The sequence below is a fragment of the Boeremia exigua genome (genome assembly GCF_020726555.1).
Source record: "Boeremia exigua strain MPI-SDFR-AT-0100 chromosome Unknown C7974scaffold_8, whole genome shotgun sequence".
Classification (NCBI taxonomy): domain Eukaryota; kingdom Fungi; phylum Ascomycota; class Dothideomycetes; order Pleosporales; family Didymellaceae; genus Boeremia; species Boeremia exigua.
The window spans coordinates 947,161-971,978 of record NW_025763525.1 but is presented as its reverse complement, the minus strand read 5'-3'; the positions used below and the strand labels follow the sequence as shown (position 1 = coordinate 971,978).

General features: G+C 55.0%; 11 protein-coding genes across 11 annotated transcripts; 6 read left to right on the top strand and 5 right to left on the bottom strand.

Moving 5' to 3' along the window:
• Positions 1-424: 424 nt before the first annotated feature.
• On the bottom strand, positions 425-4,883 carry C7974DRAFT_397631 (leucine rich repeat protein-like protein). Its single transcript, XM_046142219.1, has 6 exons — positions 4,051-4,883; positions 3,323-3,994; positions 2,174-3,277; positions 2,081-2,126; positions 1,615-2,032; positions 425-1,564 (listed from the first exon to the last, which is right to left on the bottom strand). Exons 1-6 carry the CDS (start codon positions 4,545-4,547, stop codon positions 696-698), a joined length of 3,606 nt encoding a protein of 1,201 aa, XP_045995456.1. The 5' UTR covers positions 4,548-4,883; the 3' UTR covers positions 425-695.
• Positions 4,884-5,337: 454 nt separating this feature from the next.
• On the top strand, positions 5,338-7,931 carry C7974DRAFT_473462 (mitochondrial protein Pet127-domain-containing protein). Its single transcript, XM_046146564.1, has 2 exons — positions 5,338-6,826; positions 6,873-7,931. The coding sequence occupies exons 1-2, from the start codon at positions 5,405-5,407 to the stop codon at positions 7,725-7,727; spliced, it is 2,277 nt and encodes a 758-aa protein (XP_045995455.1). The 5' UTR covers positions 5,338-5,404; the 3' UTR covers positions 7,728-7,931.
• A 166-nt stretch (positions 7,932-8,097) lies between these two features.
• C7974DRAFT_397629 (uncharacterized protein) lies at positions 8,098-11,266 on the top strand. The gene is made up of 5 exons (XM_046142218.1): positions 8,098-8,388; positions 8,441-8,594; positions 8,655-8,798; positions 8,854-9,960; positions 10,006-11,266. Exons 1-5 carry the CDS (start codon positions 8,299-8,301, stop codon positions 10,854-10,856), a joined length of 2,346 nt encoding a protein of 781 aa, XP_045995454.1. The 5' UTR covers positions 8,098-8,298; the 3' UTR covers positions 10,857-11,266.
• A 73-nt stretch (positions 11,267-11,339) lies between these two features.
• Positions 11,340-12,422, top strand: C7974DRAFT_473460 (uncharacterized protein; the record flags this gene model as incomplete). The annotated part of the gene is made up of 3 exons (XM_046146563.1): positions 11,340-11,808; positions 12,078-12,160; positions 12,221-12,422. Exons 1-3 carry the CDS (start codon positions 11,716-11,718, stop codon positions 12,420-12,422), a joined length of 378 nt encoding a protein of 125 aa, XP_045995453.1. The 5' UTR covers positions 11,340-11,715.
• Positions 12,423-13,839: 1,417 nt separating this feature from the next.
• Positions 13,840-14,432, bottom strand: C7974DRAFT_435125 (ribosomal L28e protein family-domain-containing protein; the record flags this gene model as incomplete). Its single annotated transcript, XM_046145038.1, has 3 exons — positions 13,840-14,014; positions 14,102-14,226; positions 14,277-14,432. The coding sequence occupies 3 exons, from the start codon at positions 14,430-14,432 to the stop codon at positions 13,840-13,842; spliced, it is 456 nt and encodes a 151-aa protein (XP_045995452.1).
• Positions 14,433-14,846: 414 nt separating this feature from the next.
• Positions 14,847-15,277, top strand: C7974DRAFT_414742 (uncharacterized protein; the record flags this gene model as incomplete). Its single annotated transcript, XM_046143832.1, has 2 exons — positions 14,847-14,898; positions 14,946-15,277. The coding sequence occupies 2 exons, from the start codon at positions 14,847-14,849 to the stop codon at positions 15,275-15,277; spliced, it is 384 nt and encodes a 127-aa protein (XP_045995451.1).
• A 385-nt stretch (positions 15,278-15,662) lies between these two features.
• On the bottom strand, positions 15,663-16,634 carry C7974DRAFT_414741 (uncharacterized protein; the record flags this gene model as incomplete). The annotated part of the gene is made up of 2 exons (XM_046143831.1): positions 15,663-16,563; positions 16,609-16,634. 2 exons carry the CDS (start codon positions 16,632-16,634, stop codon positions 15,663-15,665), a joined length of 927 nt encoding a protein of 308 aa, XP_045995450.1.
• A 292-nt stretch (positions 16,635-16,926) lies between these two features.
• Positions 16,927-17,192, top strand: C7974DRAFT_414740 (TOM7 family-domain-containing protein; the record flags this gene model as incomplete). Its single annotated transcript, XM_046143830.1, has 3 exons — positions 16,927-16,953; positions 17,010-17,122; positions 17,171-17,192. The coding sequence occupies 3 exons, from the start codon at positions 16,927-16,929 to the stop codon at positions 17,190-17,192; spliced, it is 162 nt and encodes a 53-aa protein (XP_045995449.1).
• Positions 17,193-17,632: 440 nt separating this feature from the next.
• Positions 17,633-19,495, bottom strand: C7974DRAFT_215672 (heterokaryon incompatibility protein-domain-containing protein). Its single transcript, XM_046137062.1, has 2 exons — positions 18,973-19,495; positions 17,633-18,916 (listed from the first exon to the last, which is right to left on the bottom strand). The coding sequence occupies exons 1-2, from the start codon at positions 19,391-19,393 to the stop codon at positions 17,751-17,753; spliced, it is 1,587 nt and encodes a 528-aa protein (XP_045995448.1). The 5' UTR covers positions 19,394-19,495; the 3' UTR covers positions 17,633-17,750.
• Positions 19,496-20,135: 640 nt separating this feature from the next.
• C7974DRAFT_397618 (heterokaryon incompatibility protein-domain-containing protein) lies at positions 20,136-22,645 on the bottom strand. The gene is made up of 3 exons (XM_046142216.1): positions 22,126-22,645; positions 21,645-22,055; positions 20,136-21,583 (listed from the first exon to the last, which is right to left on the bottom strand). The coding sequence occupies exons 1-3, from the start codon at positions 22,523-22,525 to the stop codon at positions 20,370-20,372; spliced, it is 2,025 nt and encodes a 674-aa protein (XP_045995447.1). The 5' UTR covers positions 22,526-22,645; the 3' UTR covers positions 20,136-20,369.
• Positions 22,646-23,584: 939 nt separating this feature from the next.
• C7974DRAFT_414737 (uncharacterized protein) lies at positions 23,585-24,409 on the top strand (the record flags this gene model as incomplete). The annotated part of the gene is made up of 1 exon (XM_046143829.1): positions 23,585-24,409. One exon carries the CDS (start codon positions 23,585-23,587, stop codon positions 24,407-24,409), a length of 825 nt encoding a protein of 274 aa, XP_045995446.1.
• Positions 24,410-24,818: the final 409 nt, after the last annotated feature.

The window sequence follows — 24,818 nt, the reverse complement described above, 5'->3', positions numbered from 1 at the left end:
GGATGTTGTGCAAGAGCCTGTTCTGATCCAGACTGCTGTGGTGTTGTTCGAAGCTCTCAGTCGGTGTTGCTGGAGGCCGTCAGGTCGTGAGGGACCACAACTACATGACTAGTATGGACCCCGAGTTTGACTCAACCAGGAGAAAAATCGTAAATTGGTAGTCCTAAAGTTGTTGGAGCCAACCAGAACGCCCCTGATCTGTTGGACAAAGATTCGGACCAGAACAGACAGCCATACTCGTTCGAAGGATACGCACACTGCTGCGAACAGTTACGCTTCGAAGCAACTATGACAGCCTGCACCAGCGCGTGAAGGGAACTTATGCCGATAAACAGTATTGACACCTGAGGGCGGATGGGGGCGGCCACGCAGTAATTCATAACAGTATCTCACGTTTTAACAGACTCTATCAATTCTTTAACAGCGTGAAATAGCTACAGCGCTTTCCGTGACGTCAAGCGCGTGACGAATTGGAGAGTACATACATCACATCAAGCACGGGTGGTAAACGACAATGTCCAAGTACAAGCTATTCAGCCGCTGGATTGTTGCTCTATGCTGTGAAAATGCCGAGTCGTAGCTCGCTGATAAACCACAAAACCAACGCCACGGATGCAAGATGCCCAAGCCAGTGCGCCTGAAATGTCAATGTAAATGCTGAGGATGAATGTTACAGGGGGCAGCGCGGACAGATGCTACATAAACGAGTCCCGGTTCTGCGCAAAACTCATCTCAATCTCCTTCTCCAAACTAGTGACGTCTAGGTTGAGGTTCAGGCGCTCTCGGCCGATGGTGCGCTCGACCTGGATGTCTTTCTCGATGGAAGGTGTTCCGTTGGGAGTGTCAGAGGGGCTGGAAGTGAAGCTGCCGCTGAAGTAGTCTACCTTCGGGGCATGCAGATGTCGTGTCTTTGCCATTCGGAGACCTGGAGTGCTACCTGGCGTACTTCCTGGTGACTCGAAGAAAGAACCTGGTGTGGAAGCGCCTAGTTGAAGGTCCTTTTCCATGGTGGGCGTGCTGTCCATGGTGACCTGTTCGATGACCCTACTTAGACTAGATGCCGTGTCTGGGCGATTGCGTTCAAAATCTTCGTCGCCAACATCCATGGAGACGGGAAGACCATTAGCGATATCATGATTCCGCTGGAGGTATTGCTGTAGCCGGTACTCTTGGCGTGACCAGCTTTCATCAACCAGACCTAACGCAGCTTTGATGTCCTGATCAGAAAGGCCAATAGAGGGACCCCGATCTCGACCGGTCTTGGAGGTGACCTTGCTAGCTTTGCTGGCGAGTTTGCTGCGGACAGAAGATTTGGATGTCGTATGAGTGGAATGATCATCGCGCAACTGCTTGACCTGGTCTTCCGTCCGCTTGAGCGCCATTTGACGGGACTCCTGCATTGTGGGAAGGTGTAACAGTGTGGTGTTGCGGTGAAGAGAATTGACGAGGTCAGTGAAACCATTGAGCGCAATGTCGTTCATCTCGCAGTAGAGGTATTGCAGGGTGCTGTTGGTCTTGAGCACGTCTGCGAGGGTGCTCGCACCTTGTACGCCAAGCTTCTGGTCTGTGGCGAGTTAGCGTTGCAGTAGTTGGTGGGTACGGGGTGCGCCTTACATCTGATGTACAAGACGCGCAGGGTTTTGTTGTACTGCAATCCTTGCAGCGCCCTGTTGACTCCAACGCCAAGTTTTGTAGTCTCCAATCGGGAGTCTTCTCCAGACATGTCAAGCCACTCCAACGTATCGTTGCCAGCAAACATCTGCTCCAGTGCTTGGCAAGTCTCCTCGGAGGCATCACTTGGTAGAGACGCACGAGAAATGTCGAGCTGGCGGATCGTTTTGTTTTGGCTCAATGCCTGAATCATCTTGCGGAAGTCTGACTCTTCCTCGAACTCAAGTAAGCGAATCGTGAGGTGTGTAGGAGCGTGACCGGATGCAATCGCCTTTGTGAGGCTCTTGAGGTCTTTCTCGATGTAGTTTTCACTAACGTCCAAGTGTAGATCTCTAGCCTTGCCTGGTTCATCCGTCATGGACTGCAGCAAGTAAGCAACGTCTCTCCCGGTGATGTAGCAATGGTCTACTTTCAGCTCTCGAAGCCCTTTGGACTGCTTGGTATTGATGAGGTATCTAGGTCAGGTCAGCTTCCGATAGGCCATGAAGGCGAAAGAACTCACCCTGCTATTGCATCAATGGTCGCTGCATTGAGTGAAGTGCCGCTCCAACACAGCTCTTGCAGTCTCATTACGTTCAATGTCTCGACGGATATCAAGGGCTCAGGACCGGATGTTCGCGCAACATGCGACAAGTCCAGTTTTGTGAGGTATGCAAAACAACCAATTTGCGAGTCGAACAAAGTGGGTGACAGTCGGAAGGGATTTGCGGAGAGATTGAGTGCCTCTAGAGTATTCTCTTGGGGGCGCAGGGAATCTAAAACAAGAGACAAGGCGCGATCAGTAAGACCGCAGCGACTCATCTCAAGAGCCCGCAGATGGCAATCTCGCTCAACTGCCGCTGCTACCAAATAGTCCAAGTCTGTCTCGCCAAGCTGTATACCATTCAACGCGATCCAATCAACATTTGTTGTTTGGTACTTGCAGAGAGGAAACAGTGCTTCCACTATACCACACCCCGAGTCTCTGGCGCTTGATTTTGCTTCTGTGAAGTCTTTGGGTTTCTTCTTGATGCAATTCGAAAAATCCATGCGCCGCAACTTGCGGTTTGTCAAGGCTAGAGCTCGGATCTCTTGCACGAGTACGCTTGAGCGTGATAAGTCATCGATGTCCATACGCGCGTGCGTCCCTCTTTTAGTCTTCGTGCACACATGTTCGTGCCCATAATCATCGAACAAACCGTTGAGAATGTCCAGATGCACATCTTTGAAGGAAATGCCCGCAAAGGTCTCATTATATCGTAATGCTCGCATGACAGCAAGTAATTCAAGCACCGTGTACTGGTCTCGTCGCAGTCCAATGGGCTGCAGCAATTCGAAGCGCGGCGAATCTTCATCCGGATATGTAACTTGATAGCTGATATTCTCGGGCTGTACACCGTATGCGAGACAGTAGCCAATCAGCGTGCGGTCCAACGAATCCTGATCCATCGAGTGGACTTGCGGTTGGCGCATAATGTCCTCTTTGACAGATTCGGGGACACCAAAGTGATATGGCCGTGATTCCCATTCCGGCCGCAGGGCTTCTTCGACGGAGCGCAGGCGGACGGCGATATCATGCGATGCAAGGGAGGCTAGATGGAAGGTTTTGGGTTTCTCCAGTGGTTTTCTACAGGCGTTAGTCACGGACTACTAAACCGGAAGGGAGCAATACCTGAAAGTCAGCTGGAAGGTGTCATCGACCTCGCTGAGGATACACTCGGTGAGGGCGAGAATGCCATGCGAGGACTGGGAGCTGAGTGAAGCCAATGACGGACTAGAGGACCGTTGAGAAGGCGGCTTGAACAAGGGGATCAAGTGTACCTTGTGCACACCAATGGCGAGGAAACAAACAGAAGCAGGCAGCTTGCTCAGGTCATCGGATGATGCCCGCGACGACGCAGTCTTGGCCGACTCCCGCAGTACGACCTTGTAGATGGCGTAGTGCGGCGGCACATAGTCGCGCTCCGCCTCGACGACTCGAGCAGCGAGGTGCGAATTGTAGGCGGAGAGCGGGTTGGCGTCGTTTAACCGTGCGTTGTTCGAAGTGAAACGTATCTTGAACATCCACGTGCGCATCTCGTCCGGGTCGCCGAATTGCAGGGTCATTGACGAGGCTTGATTGGTCTCGTCGTCGAGATAGTAGACGTCGAGGGCAAAGTACGGCCCTCCGTCAGGAGCATGGAACACGGCGACGATGTGGCGCAGAGGCGTGCCCATGTCGCGGTCTCCCGAGGCATCGGAGGCGAACGAGGGGGCTTCAGGCGCGGGGGCCGAGCCTGTGGATGGACTGTGGCTGTGGCGGTAGGTCGACTGGCGGCTGGTGGTGTTGTGCGAGGAAGGCACGCTGTCACGGGTCAGCATACACGTGCACGTCGCGGCCAGGGCAGCGGGCGGGCTCACCTGGGAAAGGCCTCGGAGGCTTTCGCCTGGCTCTTGAAGCGGATCAGATGCGTCTCGGTCAGCACGAGATGCTCCCGCTTCTTCCTGAACATGGAGCTGCTCGTCTGGACCTCGCCATGCTGCAGCACGTGGCGGCTGTGTGTCTCGTCAATGGGGAAGTCGAAGCCCATGGACGTGCGGGTCGAGGTCGCGGACAGCGGCTCATCGTCGTAGAACTTGGAGGTCAGCGACCCAAACACCGAGCTGGCGCGCTTGCCGGTGCCGCGGTTGGGCAGAGGCGGGCGCGGGCGCGCGGCGGGCAGCGGTGTCTCGGCGACGGCGTTCTCGTCGATGGTCTTCTCGCTGTAGGCGGAGGCGTCGGACAGGGTGGACAGGAACGAGGCGGTGCGGCGCTTGCGCAGGAGGTTCGCGGGCTGCGAGTCGTCCTTCTTGGGGGTGATGCTCGTGAAGGCGCTGAGCGAGCTGCCGAAGATGCTGCGCCGCTTGTCCTTGGACATGGTGGGCGAGTGCCTGGGCGAGTGCCTGGGCGAGTGCCGTGGTTGCTGGCGTGCGCCGCCCCTCGCGAGGTCAGCGGCGGTTCTGGCGCATGTGGAGGGCGTCGGCCGGCGGGAGGGAGGGGGCGCGCTCAGACAGGAGTCGGCAGGCCGAGCGTGCAGTCGTGAAATGTGCCAATGGGCCCGTCGGCGGCCAATCGCGGCGCAAATTACTGTTGCATGGGACGCGGCCGGAGGTTGGAGAGCACTAGGACTGTGCAGCGATACGAGCGATCCCAGCGCGCGCAGAGCAGCAACGAGCGATCAATGGCAGAGCTGGCGGCGCAGCGCAGAAGTTGGCACCGCGGCCTGGCGTGCTGGAGTCTGGTGCGCCGCCCATCCACGAGCGCCAGCCCAGACCGCCCGTCCGTGGCCTGCGGGCGGGCTGTCCTGGAGCTGCTGCCCTGTATGACCCCGGTCGCTGGCTCTGGGGTGTGGAGCTCGGCGGGAGCCATCAGCGCCGCCGTTCCCAAGCCTGGCCCCCAGCACCGAGCACCGCTGCAGCGCCCACCGTTGCGCAGCTCGACAGCGCGACAGCGCGACAGCTGGCCCGATGCCGTTGCCTGCAGCACACTGCGCGCCGCCCCGTGCCGCAGCAGCGCGCTGGGAGCCCTGAGGCCCAGAGGCCCAGAGGCCCGGAGGCCCTGCGCAGCCAACGCGCGTCCGCGGGAGCGCGGTGCAGCATGCACGTCAATCGATCGGCGGTCGGCGGTTGAGGGCGGTGGCTGCCGGCAGAATTTATTCAGATGCAGGCGACGCGACCGGGCTGTGGACGCGCCCGGCCACCACCCTCGCCCACCCGCAGTCGTCTCCCCTTCTCGATGCTCAGAAGCAGTCGCACCATTACACAGGCCGCTCCATGGCGCAGTGCCTCGATATGCTGCTCCTGCGCCGCCCGTCCCATCACTCTCCAGCGCCGGGCCTTCAGCGCCACCGAGCGCCTGTCCAAACGCTTGAAGAGCACCGAGGTGCTCAAAGACATCAAGCACGATGGCATGGTCAAGAACGGGCTCCTAGGGCCGGACGAGCCTATTGAGGATGCGCACGAGGATGGCAAGGGCGACACCGAAAAAAGCTCTTCGAGAAAAGAGAAGCAAGAGCAGCCGCCACCTGAGACCATGTCACTGAGGGAGGCCTTGATGGGGGGCAGTAAAAAGAAGAAGAGCGAAAGAGCAAAGCTGAACTTCGACATAAAACAGGTCGCCGCAGAAGACTTCCACTTCGAGCCCGTCGACGTCAAAGTGCCTCCCGTGCCGAAGCTCGCTTACGGTCTCGACCGCGTGCTGTTCAATCCCGGTGTGTATCGGCTGCAAGACCCTCGGACAGGCATCTACAACTTCGATCCGTATCTGGAGAAGATCATGCCTGCCGAAGAGTTCGACTTCGATGCTCTGAGCGAATACAAGACCTCGTCCTTGGACGAGGATCTGCTTGCCGTCACCAGGAGACTGGGCGTCAAATACACAGGCTCCACATCGAGCATGTCTGGCGTGCTCCAGCATTTTCACTTCCTGCTATCCGCCCATCGAAGGCTCGACCACTCCATGCTTTCCAAGAAGTTCCCGGATCCAAGCAACAAGTACTCCAGGATCACAAAAGGACCAGACGCGATCTTCTTGCGCTACAAGGATGGTGTGTACGCCATGGACGCCGACAAGACATACGATGCCCCCAATATCATGAGCTGGCTCGGCCACTCAATGGAGAAGCTCCTCACGACAGAGCGCACCGAGTTCGAGCGCTACCGCAGGTCGAGTCCCGAGCAATCCCCGCCCGAAGGAGATTCAGCCCGATGCTTTCACTATTCGAAGCAAGGAAACGTATTAATGCGCTCCCAACTCGACGCCCAAGACCCTCGTTTGCCGGGCGCTGGCATCTTCGACTTGAAGACACGAGCAGTAGTCTCCATTCGCATGAACCACAGATCGTACGAACAGGGTCTTGGATACCAATTGCGTTATGCACAGGGTGAGTGGGAGTCATTCGAACGCGAGTACTATGACATGACTCGAGCCACCATGTTGAAGTACTCGCTTCAAGTGCGTATGGGCAGGATGGACGGCATTTTCCTTGCTTACCACAACATCGAGCGCATCTTCGGCTTCCAGTACCTCTCCCTCGCCGATATGGACCAGGCTCTCCATGGTCAATCCGATACATGTTTGGGTGATCAGGAGTTCAGATTATCCATTGGCCTCATGGAGGAACTGTTGAACAAAGCTACAGAAAAGTTCCCCGAGACAGTAAGTGCTTCAAATCGCCATCTAAGAAGTGATCTAACTTTCACAGTCACTACGCCTTCACTTTGAGACCCGCGACTCCAAGCACCCCTTCATGTACGTCTTCGCCGAGCCTGTCACAGAAGAGCGCGCAGACGAGATTCAGAACACCGGAACACAATATGCAAGGGAGTGGGCACGCCGTGTCGTAGGTGTCGGCAAGAATGACGCCGAAGCGAAGGAGGCATGGCAAGACTTGCAGGAAGAGATCGACGAACAAGTCAGTGAGGATGGTACTGCAAACAAGGGTTCCGAGGCAGCAGCAGAAAGCCCGGAAGTAGAGGCATCGTCTGAAAGCGAAAGCACGATCGAAAACGAGACCGCTGCTGAGGAGAGTGAAAGCGAAACCGCCACCGAGGAGCACGAAAGCGAGACTGCTACTGGTGAGAGTGGTGATACCCTAGCACCACCCCAGTGGACAAAAGATACCACATCTGAAGGCCCATTGGTGGGCTGGACAGTGACGGTTCGCAACAAAGTAAACGGTCAATATGTCACGCGTCCCGAGGACCTCGAGCCATTGGACAACTGGCAGATCGAGTACAACATTCAGGAAATCGCAGAGGATGCCGTATGGAAAAACTACAGCTCGACGAAAGAGCGCCGGCGCAACCTGGTCGGCCAAACTGACGAGAACGAGGACAAGGCGCTTGCCAACTACCGCAAGGTCATCCAAAGATACGCTAGCCGTGGGCGCCAATGGAGGGCGGAGCAAGATCAGATCAACCAGGAGCGCGGCACACAATTGTATAAGCCTTTGGGTCCTGGTTCGCCTGAGTACACCGAGGGTCTGGGCAAGGAGCCTGCTTCCGTGAACGCGTCAGAGGCTGCCTCTTCGGTTCCCTCTAACCCTGTTGTAGAATGATTCATTCAGGTTGGAGCGTTGTAACATATGTTGTATATTGTACTATAGATACTTGTGAAAACGGGAGTTGTGTAAAGAGCGAGGATGATGTAAATATACCATAGCATGAACGGCGCTGATTACACGATGTATCTTGCCACGGTGCTGTTCATGCGCATTTATTGTCTGAGATAAATACTGATGAAATTACATTGACATTCTGACATCATCCACAAACTGCCGCGTTAGGATAATCGCGGAGGTTTGGCAGACGTTGATTGCGGTGGTGACACGAGACCGCCGCGGCGAAAGAGGGACCAACGGCCAGATCCCTGCAGTCGGCGTCGTCATAGGAGCTCCGATAGCTCCTTCGCACTCCAACGCAATTGCGCCTTCACGCCGTGCCACCTAACACGAATCTTGCATGCTTTTGCACACGTCCCTCTCTCGCATAGCTAGCTTGGTTGTCGTTTGGACACATTATTAGCATTGCGCCATTTGCTGCTGTGAATGCGCCCCGCCTACATAGAGCTCACCACCACCACCACCGCAACTCTGACCCCGCGTAAGCAAGAGCGTCGCCATCGTCGCCATGGTCGCCATAAGCGATGGAGATGTGACGATGCTTCAGGAGCTAAGCGGCTATCAGCTGGGGTTCGAAGATTGTCAGAAGCTGCTCAAGGTTCGCCAGCGCATCCGCGCAACCGCGGTAGCATAGCACTAATCAACGGCAGGTCTTTAATGGCAACCTGGAACAGGCGGCAGAGAAGTTCTTCAGCTCGGATATATCGACGGTCCACAAACTCATCGATGGATCAAAGCCTACCTGGGACGAGAGCGCATTTGGCGCAAGCAGATATGCCGACGAGACGAACAGCAGCGTACCCAGTATGTTGGGCCCCTACTCAGGTAAACACATAGACACCAGCTGACGAGCATTTGCCACAGCCTTTAGTATTGACTACCCACCAGGCTTCGACAACCACTCTCGCAGCGGCGCCAACAGCACAGCCCCTACCCGGCCTAATTCGCGGATAGGCACCCGCCCCGGCTCGGCGCTGTCGACACACGCAGGCGACGATCTTATGCAAAGTCAGTCATCTGATGGAGGATTACATGGCTGTATGCAGAAACTGACGTTTGCTAGGCATCGAGAGCGGACAGGAGTCTGGCGTAACAGGCGGCTTGAAGCCCGTGTTTGGACCTGCCACCCGGAACGACTACGACACCGCTAGCTGGGCTATGGTTCCAGCCACAACCGCGTCCGAGTACATTGCCGATCCCGTACCAAGCCAGAGACAGCGTGAGGAGGGCCAGCCCGCCTTCCTCAAGCCTTCGCCAAGGTTCAACTACCTTCCAGCCATGCTCACCATCCTACACTCAATCCCCCAGTATCGAAATGCGCTTTTGTCCCCAGAAGCAGCGCAGGAAGACTATTGGGTTGGCGAGGAATGGTGGAAAGGAAATCCTGCCGGAAGGGCACGTATCGTGGACAACACAGCTGGGTGGGACGAGGTTTACGAACTCGACATTATCTACGAGACGCAGCGGCTTATGGCTTTCTTGGACAACACGGACAGAGCCTACACGACAATAGAATCAATGCTGGACATGGACGCGTGGAAGCAGCTTGAAGCGCCTTCGCTTCAAGATCCAGACGATGACATGCTTAAGTTTCTCCTGCTATGGAGCGCAGCTTATACGAAACGGAATCCAGAATTCAAGCTCGACGGCGTGCTACGGTCGGTCGTCAACGCTCAACAACGGGTGGACAGCTTTTTCCTCGATAGTACAGTGTCAAAGCGCGATGGGAGGGAAACAGACATTTACGACGTGCTCGACGATACCTTCTTTCCCAATCCAGAAGGGACTGCCCATATCATGGACATAAGCAATGTCCTAATTTTCCGTCTGGAGGGCCTGCAACAAGACAGAAATGAACTGGGTTGCCGCATTCCGGCGACGTTGTATGCTGATCGATACCTTGAAAAGAACAAGCACGTCATACAATCGATGTACGATGAAATGGCGGTGCACAACACTCGACTGGAGAATGTCAAAGACCAGACTGATAGGCTGAAATATCACACGCCGGCGAAGCGCAACTCCAAGAGAATTGAGTCATTAAATCTGCTCAAGACGAGCATGAAAGCTTTCCAACCTAAAGAGGATACAGATGAGCTCGACCCGAAGGACGCTGCCACTCTATCACACTTGCAAAGTCTGTATGACAGTGTTGAGAGCAAGCTAGCCAGTAAGTGAGGCACGTCGTGTGTTGAGTTTTCGCTAATCGTGCCAGCTCTCGAGGGACAGCACAAACAGGCCCTGGAGGCCCTCAATCACATCACCAACCGTTTCAAACCTACCATTGATGACGGTTCTGAGGTGCTCATCGATCTCACTGAGCCCGACTATCCCGAAGGACAGTCCGCCCAAGACGCCATGCACTACCCATACAAACTCTGCGGCGTAGCCACCCGCCGCGACGTCATCTACATTCTCCATCCGGATAACACCTCGAAAACTCCAAACGCGAAGCAATGGTGGCGTGTTCAATACGATAACGAGTCTGGCACCGCAAACATTATTCGTGACCGCGTCGATCTGCAGCAAGTCCTCGAGCGCGCCACCTCCGAGGCCGCTTCTGTGCTGCTCGTCTACGCTAATGAGGCCGCTACGTCCGAATCGCCCATACCCTTGTCTAAGCCCCTCGAAGACTTTGTCAAGAAGGATAAATTGACTTTCCTTGAAGAGTTGCAAAAGAACCACGAGCTCGGCGTAGGGGGCGGATGGGACGATTACGGGAATGAAACGAATGGAAACTGGAGTGAACAAGCGAACCCACCAGGATACAACCACGACTGGGCTAACATCAACTCCCAGCCATACCATGAAGAAACAAGCAAACAAAGCTCCGGAATGAGCTCTGCGACGCTGACACCCAACACGGAAGTGGACGGCGAATCGGGCGTGCGCGAGATGGTCGAGGTGAACGGCGGCATGGACGCCCTGACCGGCCTGCGCAGCGATCCCATGGAGGTCGACACTCGATCGCCGAATCACGACACTCAGATGGTGGACGTCAAAGAGGTCCCTGCCGACGAGCCACAGGCTCAGCATATTGAGTTTTCGGGGAAGAAGGGCGGTTAGGAGCTGCTCCTGTCCATGCTGGGGTACGATTGGGATGATTTTTTGTCAGGTGGATTGCCAGATGACGTTGCATGAGAGGATGGCGCAGTGGACTGTGTAGCTCTGTAGCCGTATAGACGAAGCTGTGGTTGATCAACAGCTCGATTTCATTCTTGTATCCTACGAAATGTTGTCAGCGCTGGTAACGCAGTCCAAGGTATCCCGGCCTTCGAAGCCCACCATCAAGCAGCCCTTATTTCTCACTCCCACTGCACCTCACACCTCACGCCTTAAACCTCTAGCCTCAAGTTTCGAGGGACTTAAGGATTGATAGGCCACACTTTCATGGTTTGCATTCACACTGAAAATCAAAATCAGGAAGACTTTTGCCCTTTTGCTCTACTGAAGACTTCTGTTCTCCATGAGTCCCCCCTAGGATACCTGCGTTATGGTCTAACAGATGTGCCGCCCCAGCCAAACTCCCCACCCGACAATGTCTTCAACCCTAGGTATCTGCCGCCGCAATGCCGCTCTTGCCGACCCATGCCGACGCGCGCCCCTGTCAAGCCTGTCCTCGCGTAGCTCCCCCTCCCGCCGCGCTAGCACTACTAACGATATGCACTAGCAAGCTGCGGCTTGACATCACCTCACCCTATCTCATGTAAAACCAGTCCACCGCTTTCGACGCCTTTTGGATACACTGGCGATCAAAGATCACAAGCACGTAAAAGAAGAATAGTTGGATTCATTTGAAGGATTGGCGAGAAAGAGCTGTGGCGATTTGGAGCAACTGGGTTGACATCGGGGCTAAAAGTTGAAGATCGGAAGAAAGAGTCGCAGCAAAAAGTTGGATTGAGAGTGCGAACCGCGACTTGGCACTATGGTGCGCGAACACGGAAGTCTGACCAAGGACGCTGAGACGAATGAGGCCGCTTGGGAGGCCGCGCGGGGTGCGGCGTATGGGAGTGTTAAGGTACGTTCATGTGATGGGATTGTCTTCTGCTGCGAGTGATTGTTTTTTGTTCGAAGCAGTTGAGGGGGTTGTGAGTCTTGTGTGTTGCTTGGTCATGTTTAGGGAGGCTGTGTTACGTCATGCGTCTACATGATTTGAAGATCTGAAGTGAGCGTAGGCTCGCTGCAAGAGCGTCGAAAAATTCCCGCGATCCGTCTCCGCGTCGCCATTCAAAAGCACTATCCGAAGCTCGTCTACAAATCCAAGCTCAACGCTGACTCACAACGCAGTGGGGCGCCTTCTTCGTCGTCGCCGCCGGCGTCGCCCACACCTTCTCGCCGCTGTACCGCGGCCTCACCATCCAATTCAAAACGTACGCCCCCCCCCCGTACCCTCCCCTAACGCGTAACCACCCCTGACGCGCACCGCACAGCTACATCCAAATGTCGGCCATGATCTTCGGCGGCATGGTCGAGGCCGACGCGCGCATGGTGCGGTACCACCACGCCGTCCGCAGCCACAAGAAACTGCAGTCGGACATGGCCGTGTGGCGTGCGTACGAGAACGAGTTTGAGGAGCGGGGGACGCCGGGGGTCGCGGGGGAGGGCAAGGTGCATCGGCGGAGCGAGGACTAGTATGAGTCTGTCGTTGGAATCGACGCGGAAAGCGGATGTGCGGTTGGTTGTGGAGATCAAGACGTTTCGCGATAACTGGGTTGGTCGCATGTGAAGGGTGGCGTTGTAAGCGCGCTGTCGTGGAGACGGGCGGTTGTAAAATTGGCACAGGCGTGCTTGCTTCATCACGCATGGCGTCTTGGATCAGGTCACTCGACTCAGGTGCTCGTGGGCATTTGTTCGTCGCTCGTTGTTAGCTATTTGCATATTGACTGCAAGAAAGAAGGATGCTTCCCAGCTCGAGAGGGAGCTGCAAGACCGTAGCTCGCGTGTAAAAACCGACTTGGAGAGCTCGAGGCGCTGAAGAGTAGACGAAGAGCTTCCCTTGCTAGCAGCTGTGAAGGCACGTCATTCGTTGCCAAACTAAATTACTGTATCTAGAGCAAACATTCGACTTCACATCTCGTCGAAGTGTAACTCCTGCAGACAGTAGCAAGTCAAACATCAATCATGGCCTGTCTACAGGGTGTCATGGTGACGACTCAAGCACTACAGTGCCTGGCTTTGTAGACAATCAGGTATTCACCGTACGCAAGTCAGCATCTGCTAGCACCTCTTCACAAGCTCTCGACAAACGCCTTTTTATCTTCTTGTTGCTGATGGCGTGAAACACACGGTGCTGTGCTCAGTCCTGCGCTTCAGCTACTTTGCAAATGAGCCGATGTACTGGGTAGAGTGAACGCTTGGCTTGACTCGAATGCACGTCAGTACTCGAATGGAAAAGTCAGTCTCCTCTCCTCTCCATTGGCATATGCGAGGCCCCGCTACAGTCCTAGCAGAGTGTGGTATTGTGGTGTATTACTGAGACGAAGCGAGACGAGCCGAGAAAAGTTGTTTCTTCCTGGGCGGGCTGTGAGGCGTGCTTCTAAGAATGCGGGGACTAGGACGGGGAAAGGGGCGATTTGGGAGGCAGGGGAACGGCGTGGGGATGTTTATGCTGGGACGAACTCGTTGGGGTGGAGATCTGAGGGTCAGTGGCGGTAATTGGCTGCGAAACTGCTTGGACGTCGATGCAATTGACAAGACAGCACATGCTTGCCGTCTTCAATGCCTTCACCGCTGCCCTATCGCACGAAATCCAATTGCAGTCTCCAGCAGGGGCCAGAGCAGCAATTGCCCCTGCACAGCGCATCAACACTCCTCACGCCTCACGCACATCCCGCACACAATCAAAGGTGGGTTTCGAAGCATTCCATTCCCGTCGTACACGCACGCTTCCGTGCCGTGCCGCGCTATCTCATACTTCTACTTCGCCTTCGCGCGCCGCGGGCCGTGCCCCACGCGCGCGTTCCCAAAAGCAGCGAACTCCATTTTCCCATGCCGCACCAGAGGTCGTCTTGGACAGTCATTATCTCTCAGCCATCGCGAGCGGAGAGATTTAGGCGCTGGCCTCGGCGGCCTTGAGGGCCTTGGCGCCGCGCAGCTTCGAGGCGGGCGAGGCCTTGACGGGCTTGCCGGCCTTGCGGATGGCGGAGGCGCGGGCTACGGCGTCTTTGCGCAGGTCGGGGCGGTAGTTGCGCTTGGTGGTGGAGTTGACAATGGCGGAGTACAGCCTGGAGGGGGGTTGTTAGCACTACGGCTGGGTGGATCGGGGGCCGTGCGTGGAGCCAGCCCCAGGGAAGTGTGTGCCGGAAACGTACTTGCGCGAGCCCTTCTTGGCACCGAAGGTGGTGGTCTGGGTCGAAGAGATGGGCTGGTGGTGCCTGTCGGCCTTCTTGGTGAGCAGCTGGATGCCGCCGTTCTCGGTGGCAACAACGCCGATGGCCTGTTTCAATCAACACATGTCCGCGTCCCCACGTCCGGGCTGCTGCTGACCTTGTTGGCGATCTGGCCCTCGTTCTTGCGGCTGTAGATGTTGCGCAGGTTCAGCGGGTCGCGGGAGAACTGGACGCCGTTGGCGCGCTTCACCAGGGTGGCGCTGTGGCCCTTGGTGATTGTCCAGGCGAGGTCGTGGGAGATTGTGGCGGCCATTGTGTCGGTGGGTGGTGATATGCGGCGGACGGGTCGAACTTCGCTGGCCATTTCGAGGGCGGCCGCTGAGTGTGCGCGGGGCGCCGGAGTTACTGTGCCTCCGCGCGCTAGTCAGCCACGTGGCGGTGCAGCCGTGAACGCCGTCGTCAGCCAGCACGACACCTCGACGCCTTGGTGAGCGCGCCCAGACACGGCGACTGCGGCTTTGTAAACGTTCCTTTCCTTGTGTTCTGCCTTTGACGCCGAGCCGCCCTCCCGCGTGCTATTGAATCCCGACGCCGCCCATCCGTGTGCTATTGAACCCTTCGACCCCAAGCTATTGACCACCCGCCGTGCTCCGCACACCTCCGCCGACACCTCCAACACAGACCAGCTGCTGCAACACCCTCGCGCAAGCCCCCAACCACCGCCGCCATGGGCTACATGCTCTACTCGCTCGCCTTCCTGACCCTCGCCGTAGGCACCAGTATGCCCCCCCACCTGCATGACCCGGCACACCACTAACGTCTCCAGCACTCTACATGCTCCGCGCCCACTGGATCCACCACCTCCCTTCCTCCTTCAGCCTGCCCTCCAACCCGCTCTACCACGCCATCCCCACCACCTTCCGCGACGACATCGAAGCGGGTCTGCACTCGACCGACTTCGACCTGACGGCGAATGTCGAGGGCGATGAGCGCGCCGGTCTGGACGACAAGGGCCGGAAAGAGGTGCTGAGGATTATGAAGAGGCGGGGTGTCGGATTTGACGAGGCAAGGAGGCTGTTGATGCAGGAGCGGTTTGCGAAGGCGGGCGTGGGGCTGGACGGCGTGCCGAGCGATCCGAAGTTCGTGTCGTTTTCGTAAGGGTTACTTCTGCCGTTTTGCTGTTCTGCTGTTTGGTTTTGAGGTGGATTAGACGGCACGGGTGGTATCACGGGGAGTGGGGAGATGTGGCATGCGTGCTGTGACTTGTTCTTCTATTCTTCTTTGTCTTCTTTCGTTGTCTCATTTGTCTTCCCTTCTGCACTTTGATATCCTCTGACCTGACTGGGCATGGCCGTCTGTCACTCTAATTCTATGCCTTCCTCTTTGAAGAGCCCTCCACGACGCCTCCTGGGTATATCCTGACCGTGCACTATCATCCTGACTTCGCCGGCCGTTCCTTCGCGGTGTGATGTCCTCACGTTGCGGCTCGATGTTTGCAGCGCTAAAGCGCGGCGCTGGAGTGTAGACTATGTGCGCCGTCCGATCATCTAGGGCCAAAGCCGGGCGGAGCAAAGCCGGGCGGAGGACCGACGGGAGGACCACCTGGGAAGCCGGGGGGCGGGGGGTAGAAGTTGGCTGGGGCACCGCTGGGCGGGCGCGCAGGCAGTCCGGCGGGTGGTGGAGCGAGCACGGCAGCGCCCATGGGAGGGCGTCCGTAGCCAACGGACCCATTCGGCGGGCCGCCCATGGCCATGCGCGGATCTGCCATGGCGCCCATGGGAGGACCACCGGGCGGCACCATTGGTGTCGGTGCTTGGAACAGATGTGCGGGCAGGGGCTGGACAGCAGTGGAAACGCCGTGGGCCTTGGCCTGCTTCGCGAGCATGCGCTCGGCCTCGTCGCCGTGGCGCTCGCCCTTGCCGTCCTTCTTGTAGGCGTACTGCACCGAGATCTGCTTGCTCATCATGTACTGGCCGTTCATGCTGGCAATGGCGGCGTCGGACGACTCGAAGTCGCCGAACGAGATGAAGCCGTAGCCCTTGGACAGGCCGTGCTCGTCGCGCGCAATCTTGGGGGCCACCGTCAGCGGCCCGAACTGGCCAAATGTGTCGTACAGCGTCTTCTCGTCGATCATCGAGTCGAGGCTGCCGACGAACAGCTCGGCGCCAATCTCAACGTTCTTCTGCTTGTCGGCCGAGGCCTTGTTGACGCGCACGCGGCTGCCGTACAGGCCGACGTTGTTCATGATCTTGGGGGCGTAGTCGGCCTCGGCCTCGGTGTGGAACTCGACGAAGCCAAAGCCCTGGTGCTGGCTGTTGACGCGGTCGACGGGCATGTTGACGTTGCGCACGCGCCCGGCGTTGAGCATCAACTCGTGCAGGATGCGCGGTGTTACGCGCTCGTGTAGATTGCCGACATAGACGGTGGCCTCCTTGTTCTGCTCCCTGCGGCGCATTAGCGGTGGTCGTGAGGGTCAGCGGGCAACGTACCAGTGGCGGGCGCTGGGGGCCGACATGGCGGCGGTGGTGACGGGTGACGGCGGTGACGGCGAGAGTGCAGCTATCCAAGCGAATTGCCTTGTGAGTACCGGTCCCGTAGGCAGATGCGGTCACGGGTGCGTGCCGGGGATGGGGCGGTTCGAAGTTTTGGAGCTCTGATGCGCGCTAGTGACGGACTAGCGCTGCCCCAGCTTCAAGATTTCGAGTGCCATCATCACCGGCAGCCGTCCACCACCGACTCACGCCTGTCCACCGCCGACTCCGACCGCCGCGCCCACGTCCTCCGCCGCTCCCAACCATCCACACATCATGTTCTCGCTGTCGGAAGAGTCCAAGGTACGCCCGGCGCCGCCCCTCGCCCAGCTCCCCCAGCACTGCTCACACCTCACCAGGAGCGCATCGCGCGCATCATCGACGTCTCACGCGTCGCTATCCACTATGGCTACCTGCCGCTGATCCTGTATCTCGGCTACTCGCAGAGCCAGCCGAAGCCGTCTCTCATCCGGTACGACCACCGACATGCCCATGCATCCAGCCCACTTACACGTCACAGCCTCTTCTCTCCCCTCGCATAAGCGGTCTCATGATAGAGCAATGAACGACTGCTCACACCCCTGTACAACACCAGTATTTCGGCGCATCGGTATTTAGGTTCGTTGGTTGGACTGGGAGGACGCATGGCAGACAGCTGCCCACGGGACGTATCTCCTCTGTAGCGCGGCACCCGACCGTCACGTATGGCATGACAATTGGATGTACAATAGGAACCATGACAGAGTAATGGCCAAAGAATTCGCAACGCCTACACGAACCACTGCACCGTGTTTCGTCTGTTGAGTCGAGCCATTGACAGCTGCCAGAATATGGACCCTGTAGTGCTAGATTGTTGGATTCCATCAGGTCAACGCACGTCTTCTGTCTTCCTGTCCTAATAGTATCGACAGCACCTAGCCGTGCCCTCCTTCAGTTCGTAATGGGGACATGTACCCCAAATTGGGATGGCCATGTGAACCTTTTACCTGCCATTTGGAGAGACAATCACTTGTACAACCGGCATCTGCTGCTATCGCAAGCCATCAAAAACCAAGAAACCTACGACCGACAGCCTCTCAAAAGCCGAGACAGCTGACATCTTAGACGATAGTCACCACCTCCAACGGCGATTTCGCCATGTACGCGTCCAGCGGCGCCCAAAAGTCAGGATCCGTACTACTGAGCACAGGACACCCGAACGGTCGACTAGCCCGCAGCCACCCTACGCGCTGGAAGATATTGTCGTGGAGCTTGCGAAGAATCGGCCCAGAGTATCCACAGACAAGGTTGGTCCGCTTGGTGAGGAAAAAGACGATCAGGTCTTCGTCAGGGGACCCCGATCTCGAGTCGGTGTCTGGATCGATGTCGGTAAACGACATGATGCCGATGTCGAGCCCGTTTAGGTTACTCAGCTCGAACGGGTCGTCTAAGTGGCGGCTCGCGAAACCTTTTCGGGTGACCTTGGAGGTGTGGCCCTCAAGGCTGATGCGAGCTTCGGTCGCTCTCCCGACGAAGGCAGAGCTCATCGATCTGTAAACAACATCTAACAGCGTTACGCTCGGCAGAACATATGGCTCGATGCCTCTACGTTCGAATTGAACTTCCCCATTCACAGATGCCCACGACCAGGTTGGTGCGTTCGAATTGCATCGCGCCTGATGACTGAACACTACCCACTGTAAATCGTACAGCAGTGAGCTCCACCATAAACCACCAAGGTAAGTATCCTGCTTTCTGTACTGCTCCATCCTCGACGCTAGCGCTGCAATGGACGGCAATTTATCGCTACCGTAAGTGAGCCCAAGGCGTGAGAATTGCTCTACCGCGCTCTGCCACGCTGCAATCACGTCGGGAGGCTCCCTAGTTAAAGACTGCAGGCCTAGAATGACATGGTCGTAGCTCCATTGGTGCGCGCGTGCTTTTGACTCGATATGTTGGACAGTTCTGCACTCCCACACCAGTCGACAGGCGCTGAAATAGAGTATTCGTGGTGAGAGGCTTCTTTCCTGGAACACCCAAGCGCGCCATAATAAAGGGAAATCATTCCGAGACAGATTCAGTTGGTCGGTCAGCTCTCGGTAATGCCTACGCACACATAGCCCGGTGGAGGGGACCAACTTTTCTTTGAATATGGCTGCCAGAGGGCGCAGACCATCAGTACTGTCTCGGGCACAGGCAGCGGCAATCGTAATGTGGGCGCGTTCATAAATGCTTGCCATCGTTGCTGCAGCCTGCTCCCAGTCATTAAGGTCATCTTGATATATACCTGCAAGCACGAGGTCAGCCTGATCGCCCGATCAAGGATGATAACGTGGCACCCACACAAGGCATCGATCCAAAGGAACGATATACCAAGCCTCAGACACACTTTGACGCTATCAGAAAAGGTTTTTGGCAAGCTGTCCACCGGCATCCCCTGCCGTAAGCTTGCACTTGTCTCCTTCTTCAGTTGCACCGCCGGACCCCGAGGGCCCCAGTAGTGGCTCAAGCAAGCATAGCGCTGGACTGGAGGCTTGACATATTCTCGAAGGAAGATGAGATCTGGGGTCAGCTCAAGGACCCTCTCCGGCAGAGGCGATGCACCATGAGCATCGCAATATTCATGCGACGTCAGGCACTTCCCGATCCATTCCTTGGCTATATCAAGCGCCTCAGCACCAGTAGGATCATCGTGATGCATCTTCTCCGCAGCGATATTCCAAGCCAGTGTCGATGGTTCCCCGGCCGGACCTAGCCCGCACATTAAAAAACCCTCATCTTACCCAGGAAACGAGATTAAACGCACCCAGCACAAGCTCTAGTGCCACATAACTGTGAGAATTATGCACAGAAATACGAATCCTGGCACGCATCTCCTCCCCAAAATCGCACTTATTCCCCACACACACTTTCGCATCTTCTGGCGGCATAGAACCAGCCCCATGCGTCACCATCGTGTCGAACACGAATGTACACCGCTGACACCCCTGTGCGGCTGCGCTGCGGAACGTTTCTACATTGGCTTCCCAGCCGGCGAAGCAGTACCTCCCTGCTGTGTGGCTTTTGCGCAGCGCGAAGAATGTGCCATGCGTGCGAGAACGATCGCAGCAGATGCACATGTCCGAGTGCGTGGTTTCGGTGTTTTTGAGAGTGAGTTCGGCCATGGCTGGGGTGCTGGAAAGGGACTTGGATGCCTGTGGGCCCGGGGGATGACAGCCAGCGACGGAGCCGTTTGAGGTGGATTTAGTGCGGTTGCCTGGGATTGATGAGTGCGGGGTATATTGACGGGAAGCCAAGGATGACGTGAGGCAGGATTGCAGGGAAGGTACGCTCGTTCGGTAACTGTCGTAGAGTTTTGGGTAGGCAATTGAAGGTCTCGTGAGACAGTATTCAAACTGACCGTAGGTCTGATATTCAATTCTTGTTTGTAGGCGGCAGTGGCATTTTCATTCATTGTCGATATGACAAAGAAAGAGAAACAACAATCGATAACATGCCTTCTATTTGGACGTGACTGCCCTCATTTCATGTTGTTTCCACGCGCTTCAGGCACGAATTTCTGATCAGCCACTTAGCAAAATGCTGTATCAGGCAAGAAGGGTCCATGGTCTTGTTGGAACGCTTTCTAAAAAGAGCGAACCCGAGTCATCCAATATTTCGGCTGCGATATGAATTGGTTGAATTCTACAAAATAGCAAGTGGCTGGTCTGACCCCGCGCTCAGCAATACCTAGGTATTGCTCAGATGATAGTCACTGCCTCCACTGGCAAAGTTGCCATATACTTGTCCATGGGCGTGTCACTGCAGGCAAAGAACTCAGCTGTGTCTTTGAATTTGGCCGTCGAGGGGTCCGAATCGTCTGAGAATGCATCCGTGATATCCCATGAGTCGAATTCGCCCTTGTATGAAACATCAATCCACGCAATGCGCTCGTATGCCGATGCAGACGCTCTTCGAAGCAACAGTCCCGAGAAACGTTTGAAGAGCTCCGGAGAATCGATCTCAGACGTCATAAATAGTACAGTAAGCGTCTCCTGGGTCTGCGTTGCTGTCTCTACGCCGGGTAGGAGGTCTGGATCGGTCTGGAGCTGGATTCCCGAGCCAGAGAATTTCGAATTACTTTGGTTGCTAAGAACCAAATTGTAGCCCCGAAACTCAGACTGGCGTCTGATGACACTTCCAATTTGGCCTTTGATGGTTAGTCTGGATTCTGTTGACCTGCCCATGTGTGAGGGTCCGTCAGGTGTGTATGACACATTCAACAACTCGACACTGGGTAGCAGTGAACAAGGAGGATATGTCGCTTGTCCGGTTACCGAAGCCCAGGACCAGCTTGGTGCATTTGCGTTACAGCGCTGCTGATATGGGGAGAACGCCTGCCATTGGAGATCTCGAAGTAAAGTCTTGGTCCATAGGCCGGCGAGATAAGTATCGTCTCCACGGAAATCGCCCATCTTCTTTGCCAGTGCAGATAAAGCTGGCAGCCTATCGCTCTCATGTGTGATTTGCAGCTTTGAGTAAGCCTCAACTATCTCATGCCAGGTGCTAGTTAGATCTTCGGGCTCGGTCTGCAAGTAGCCTTTGTGTGCCAACACCGGCCCTTCCTCTATGCGACAAGAGCGCTGGCACTGCCACACTAACTGGTAGATATCAAAGCCCAAAGTCCGAGGCGAGAGATGCCTTTCTTGAAAGACCCAAGCGCGTGTCATGAGCGGGAACAGGTCCTTGTCTTCTTGGTGGAAGGATTTAAGCCCAAGCTCACGCTCATATTCTCTTACATATAGTCCGGTGGATGGCACTAAAATGTTTCGAAATCGATCTTTGACAAAGTGACGAAGTCCATCGTCGCTGGTCCCAGCAGATCGGGCCGCGATGGTGATCAGTGCGTTTGAATAAACGCCGGCCATCTCTGACGCACATTCTTCCCAGTCTGAGAGGTCGTCTTGGTAGATACCTGGAAACTTTCATGAGCAGGGAAATCGAATCAAGAAGTGAGAATGTAATGATTAGCTTACAGAGTGCATCAATCCACAAGTAGGATATCCCAAGCTGCAGACAAACCTTGACTGCTTCAGAAAAGGTCTTTGGGAGCGTCTCGTTATGAACACCTGCCTTCAACTGAGCAGCGGAGCTACTCGTCAGTTGAATTGATGGCCCTTTATCACCCCAGCAGTGGCTCAGGCATGCATACATTGACGTCGAACCAATTTCCTGAGTGTCTCTTAGACTTACTTTCGATCCTGATAACTCCAGAACTCTCGTGGGCATTTGAGAGACTGCGGTTGATTGACACTCTTCGTGCGACTTCAAGCATTCCTCCATCCAAGCTTTGGCCGGTGCAAGGGCCTGTTCGCATACCGGATCTTCTGCGAGTGTTGGGTACGTGACGACATTCCAAGGCAATTTAGCAAGATCGTGGAAGCCATCTGTGGCCTCACTTAACAAAGATTATTTTCCAATGAGTTATTTCAGGTACGATTGGAAGTGATAACATACCTTTCAAGTGCAACAACCGGAGACTCCGAGACCCGGAGAATCCAGCGGAGGTGATAGTGATCATCACCATTGCACGTAAAGAGTGTGGGTCATCAATACCGTTCCAGACTCGTATGAAATGTGTGCCCTTGTAACTCATAGCACTCATATATGCAACTACGATGTCGAAAACGAAACCGCAACGACTGCAATTTTGCTCCGCGGCAGCGCGAAACAAGTTGCCTGTCGCTTCCCAGCGAGCCCAAAACCGATGGGAAAGGTATCCTTTTTTCAATTCAAAGAAAGTGCCCTGTGTTTTCGAACGTCTGCAGCAGATACACTGACCTGGGCGGACAAACTTGTACTCATCATCTGTCGAGGAGGCTGATGAGCATTCACGGGGTCGGCGTGTTACCTCCATGGCTGCGAGCCTGTTGCGGGGGTGATGGCAAAAACAATAGTGGAACAAAGGATATATCACGAACCAGGGAGGTGTTTATAAAGTATTGTTGTGTCATCTAGGTATAAAGTGATGTGGAACGAAGTCCTGCGAGGCTGTAGGTACATAGGGCATGCGGGGCAGTGCAGATGGTGGCGTTCCCAGCGCCTAGCCTCATCGCTCCTTTTGACGACGTTCTTAAATACACTACAAATGACCTGACGGTGACTTGTGTAGAACTAGACTAGTTTTACCATCTCCGTGTCCGATCTCACTTGGGACGCAGCAGATTTGCGAAGTTATCTTGTTCACAGCGTCTCAACTTCTCTCGGCCGATTATGGTATGCCAGTAGTCCTCTAGGTGGAAAGAACATAGGCCAATAAAACGAAGCTGATCGTCTAAGTAAGATGGGCAAGTTACGAGCACATATTTTATGTGTGTACAAGCTCTTGGATGGTGCACGTTCTATGCCGGTCACTGTCACCGCTTTCCTTGAGCAATGGTTGACAAATGCGTGGACTCCTGTCTATTATAGTGCGCAACGCCGATAGCCCTTTGGAGGGGCCTTCGGGTGTGGGTGAAGGTGCTTGACAATTGATAGTCGGAATGAGGGCAGGTACACTCCTTCTTACTAGTAGTTTATTCCTGTCCAAGCTTCATTCTTGTCACACCTCTATCCTTACGAAAGGTTTATAGTAGTATGTGACGACAAGACCGGTGTATAACCTCTGCAAGTGGTTCTTTAGGCTGGTACCCTAGGAATAGAGGAGTCTAGCTTTGCCGAAGTTCTTACCCCTCACAATGCCCCTCGCAAATACCCCTCACTACCGTTGCGTTGTGAACCATGGTCGAATATTGCCTTCCTGAACATGTACTATCAAAGCTGGGAATTCTCAAGTAGGTAGTGTATTCACTTTCATCTCAGACTCGCTGTAACATTGACTGGCGCAGATAATTTATGACAACTCCATCCCTAAGTCATTCTCTGTATCAACAACAACCCGTCGACCCTCCCTGACTGCCGCTTATGCCCCCGCATAATGAGTGTCCACAATCTACGCACTCGAGCGCCGTTCCGCCTGTTCGATGTTCCCAAAGAGCTCAGGCTTATGATCTACGAATTACTTCCAGTCGCTCGCATACACCGGAAAATTCATGACTTTCCGACGCTGGTCGTCATCTGGTCACCTACAAATGTGCTACTCACCTGCCGTGCCGTCAAGGAGGAAGCAGCAAATATCACCAACAACACTGTCAAAAACTATAAGCGTTTCCGGCACAATGTTTTGATGCAGCGTAGACCCACCAGAGGAATACTAGAGCCTGCGCAAATGCTAGTTGCTTGGATCCCTACAGGGCCAAAGGACTTGAACACTGTCTCCAGCCTCATCGCAACAGCATCAAAGTGTTCAAATTATATTCTGGACACTGGGAACCTCCTTTGTCGTGGTTCCCCTATACCCAATTTCATCCAATCTTTGCGAGATCAAGACGCAGCAAGACACGTTACTGAATGGGTCTGGCAAACAGGCCGACGATTCAGCTTAGACCCAGACTCTGTGGATCTCGATATAGCTGTGACTGTATCTGATGACACTAAGTGGCATGCTAGTGATAAATTTGGCTCTGTGTTTACCAAAGCACTCACGGAACCCAACTTCGAAGCGATTGTTACTGAAGCTCTGCTAAGAGGCCGCCAGGAGGCAGTGACCATTTCTTTTGGAATGGCATCTCCGGTATCCTCGCAATTTTTTCTTATGAATAGGAAAGACTTAGGTGCAGTATGCTTGAAAGTAGTGTTGCTCGGATATCACATGGAGGAGGATGAGCACAGCTACAAGTGGGCTGAAGATGAGTGGATATGATACTTTCTTAGAACAAACAGCAGTTATGTACAGACAGTACTCTGTGCTATGATGCTATTCTGACACCTACTTGAGGATCAAGCAAAAGTTCAATTCTTTCGCGACAATTGTGAAAATGGATCTGAACCGATGCACTTACTTCAATCTGATCACAGGAGTTGAGGGATTGAAAGTGCACTATCGCAACTGGAGCTATCAGTACGGAAATATTCAAGTGACAGTGCGTCAGGATTTAGAACGGAAGGATATTTCTCCACGCAACCTCGCGTAATCAAAAGTACCTATTCGCATTTCACCTTTCGTGACTACTGTCGCTGACTACATGTCTTTTGAAAAGGTTGCACACAAGACGAGACATATGTTGTTCACTGAAGCTCATGAAATACTTGATTTGAGAACTCTGGATCCG

Excerpts from the sequence above, each read along its gene's own strand:
- C7974DRAFT_397631 (XM_046142219.1), bottom strand. The coding sequence starts at position 4,547 with ATGTCCAAGGACAAGCGGCGCAGCATCTTCGGCAGCTCGCTCAGCGCC. Across the intron at positions 2,127-2,173 it reads ACCATTGATGCAATAGCAGG|ATACCTCATCAATACCAAGC; the intron begins GTGAGTTCTTTC and ends GACCTGACCTAG. Across the intron at positions 1,565-1,614 it reads GCGCGTCTTGTACATCAGAT|ACCAGAAGCTTGGCGTACAA; the intron begins GTAAGGCGCACC and ends AACTCGCCACAG.
- C7974DRAFT_473462 (XM_046146564.1), top strand. The coding sequence starts at position 5,405 with ATGCTCAGAAGCAGTCGCACCATTACACAGGCCGCTCCATGGCGCAGT. Across the intron at positions 6,827-6,872 it reads CAGAAAAGTTCCCCGAGACA|TCACTACGCCTTCACTTTGA; the intron begins GTAAGTGCTTCA and ends TAACTTTCACAG.
- C7974DRAFT_397629 (XM_046142218.1), top strand. The coding sequence starts at position 8,299 with ATGGTCGCCATAAGCGATGGAGATGTGACGATGCTTCAGGAGCTAAGC. Across the intron at positions 8,389-8,440 it reads ATTGTCAGAAGCTGCTCAAG|GTCTTTAATGGCAACCTGGA; the intron begins GTTCGCCAGCGC and ends AATCAACGGCAG. Across the intron at positions 8,799-8,853 it reads AGGCGACGATCTTATGCAAA|GCATCGAGAGCGGACAGGAG; the intron begins GTCAGTCATCTG and ends GACGTTTGCTAG.
- C7974DRAFT_215672 (XM_046137062.1), bottom strand. The coding sequence starts at position 19,393 with ATGTGCGGGCTAGGTCCGGCCGGGGAACCATCGACACTGGCTTGGAAT. Across the intron at positions 18,917-18,972 it reads CCTTTGGATCGATGCCTTGT|GTATATATCAAGATGACCTT; the intron begins GTGGGTGCCACG and ends TCGTGCTTGCAG.
- C7974DRAFT_397618 (XM_046142216.1), bottom strand. The coding sequence starts at position 22,525 with ATGGAGGTAACACGCCGACCCCGTGAATGCTCATCAGCCTCCTCGACA. Across the intron at positions 22,056-22,125 it reads CCGGTTGTTGCACTTGAAAG|ATGGCTTCCACGATCTTGCT; the intron begins GTATGTTATCAC and ends GTGAGGCCACAG. Across the intron at positions 21,584-21,644 it reads CTTGTGGATTGATGCACTCT|GTATCTACCAAGACGACCTC; the intron begins GTAAGCTAATCA and ends GAAAGTTTCCAG.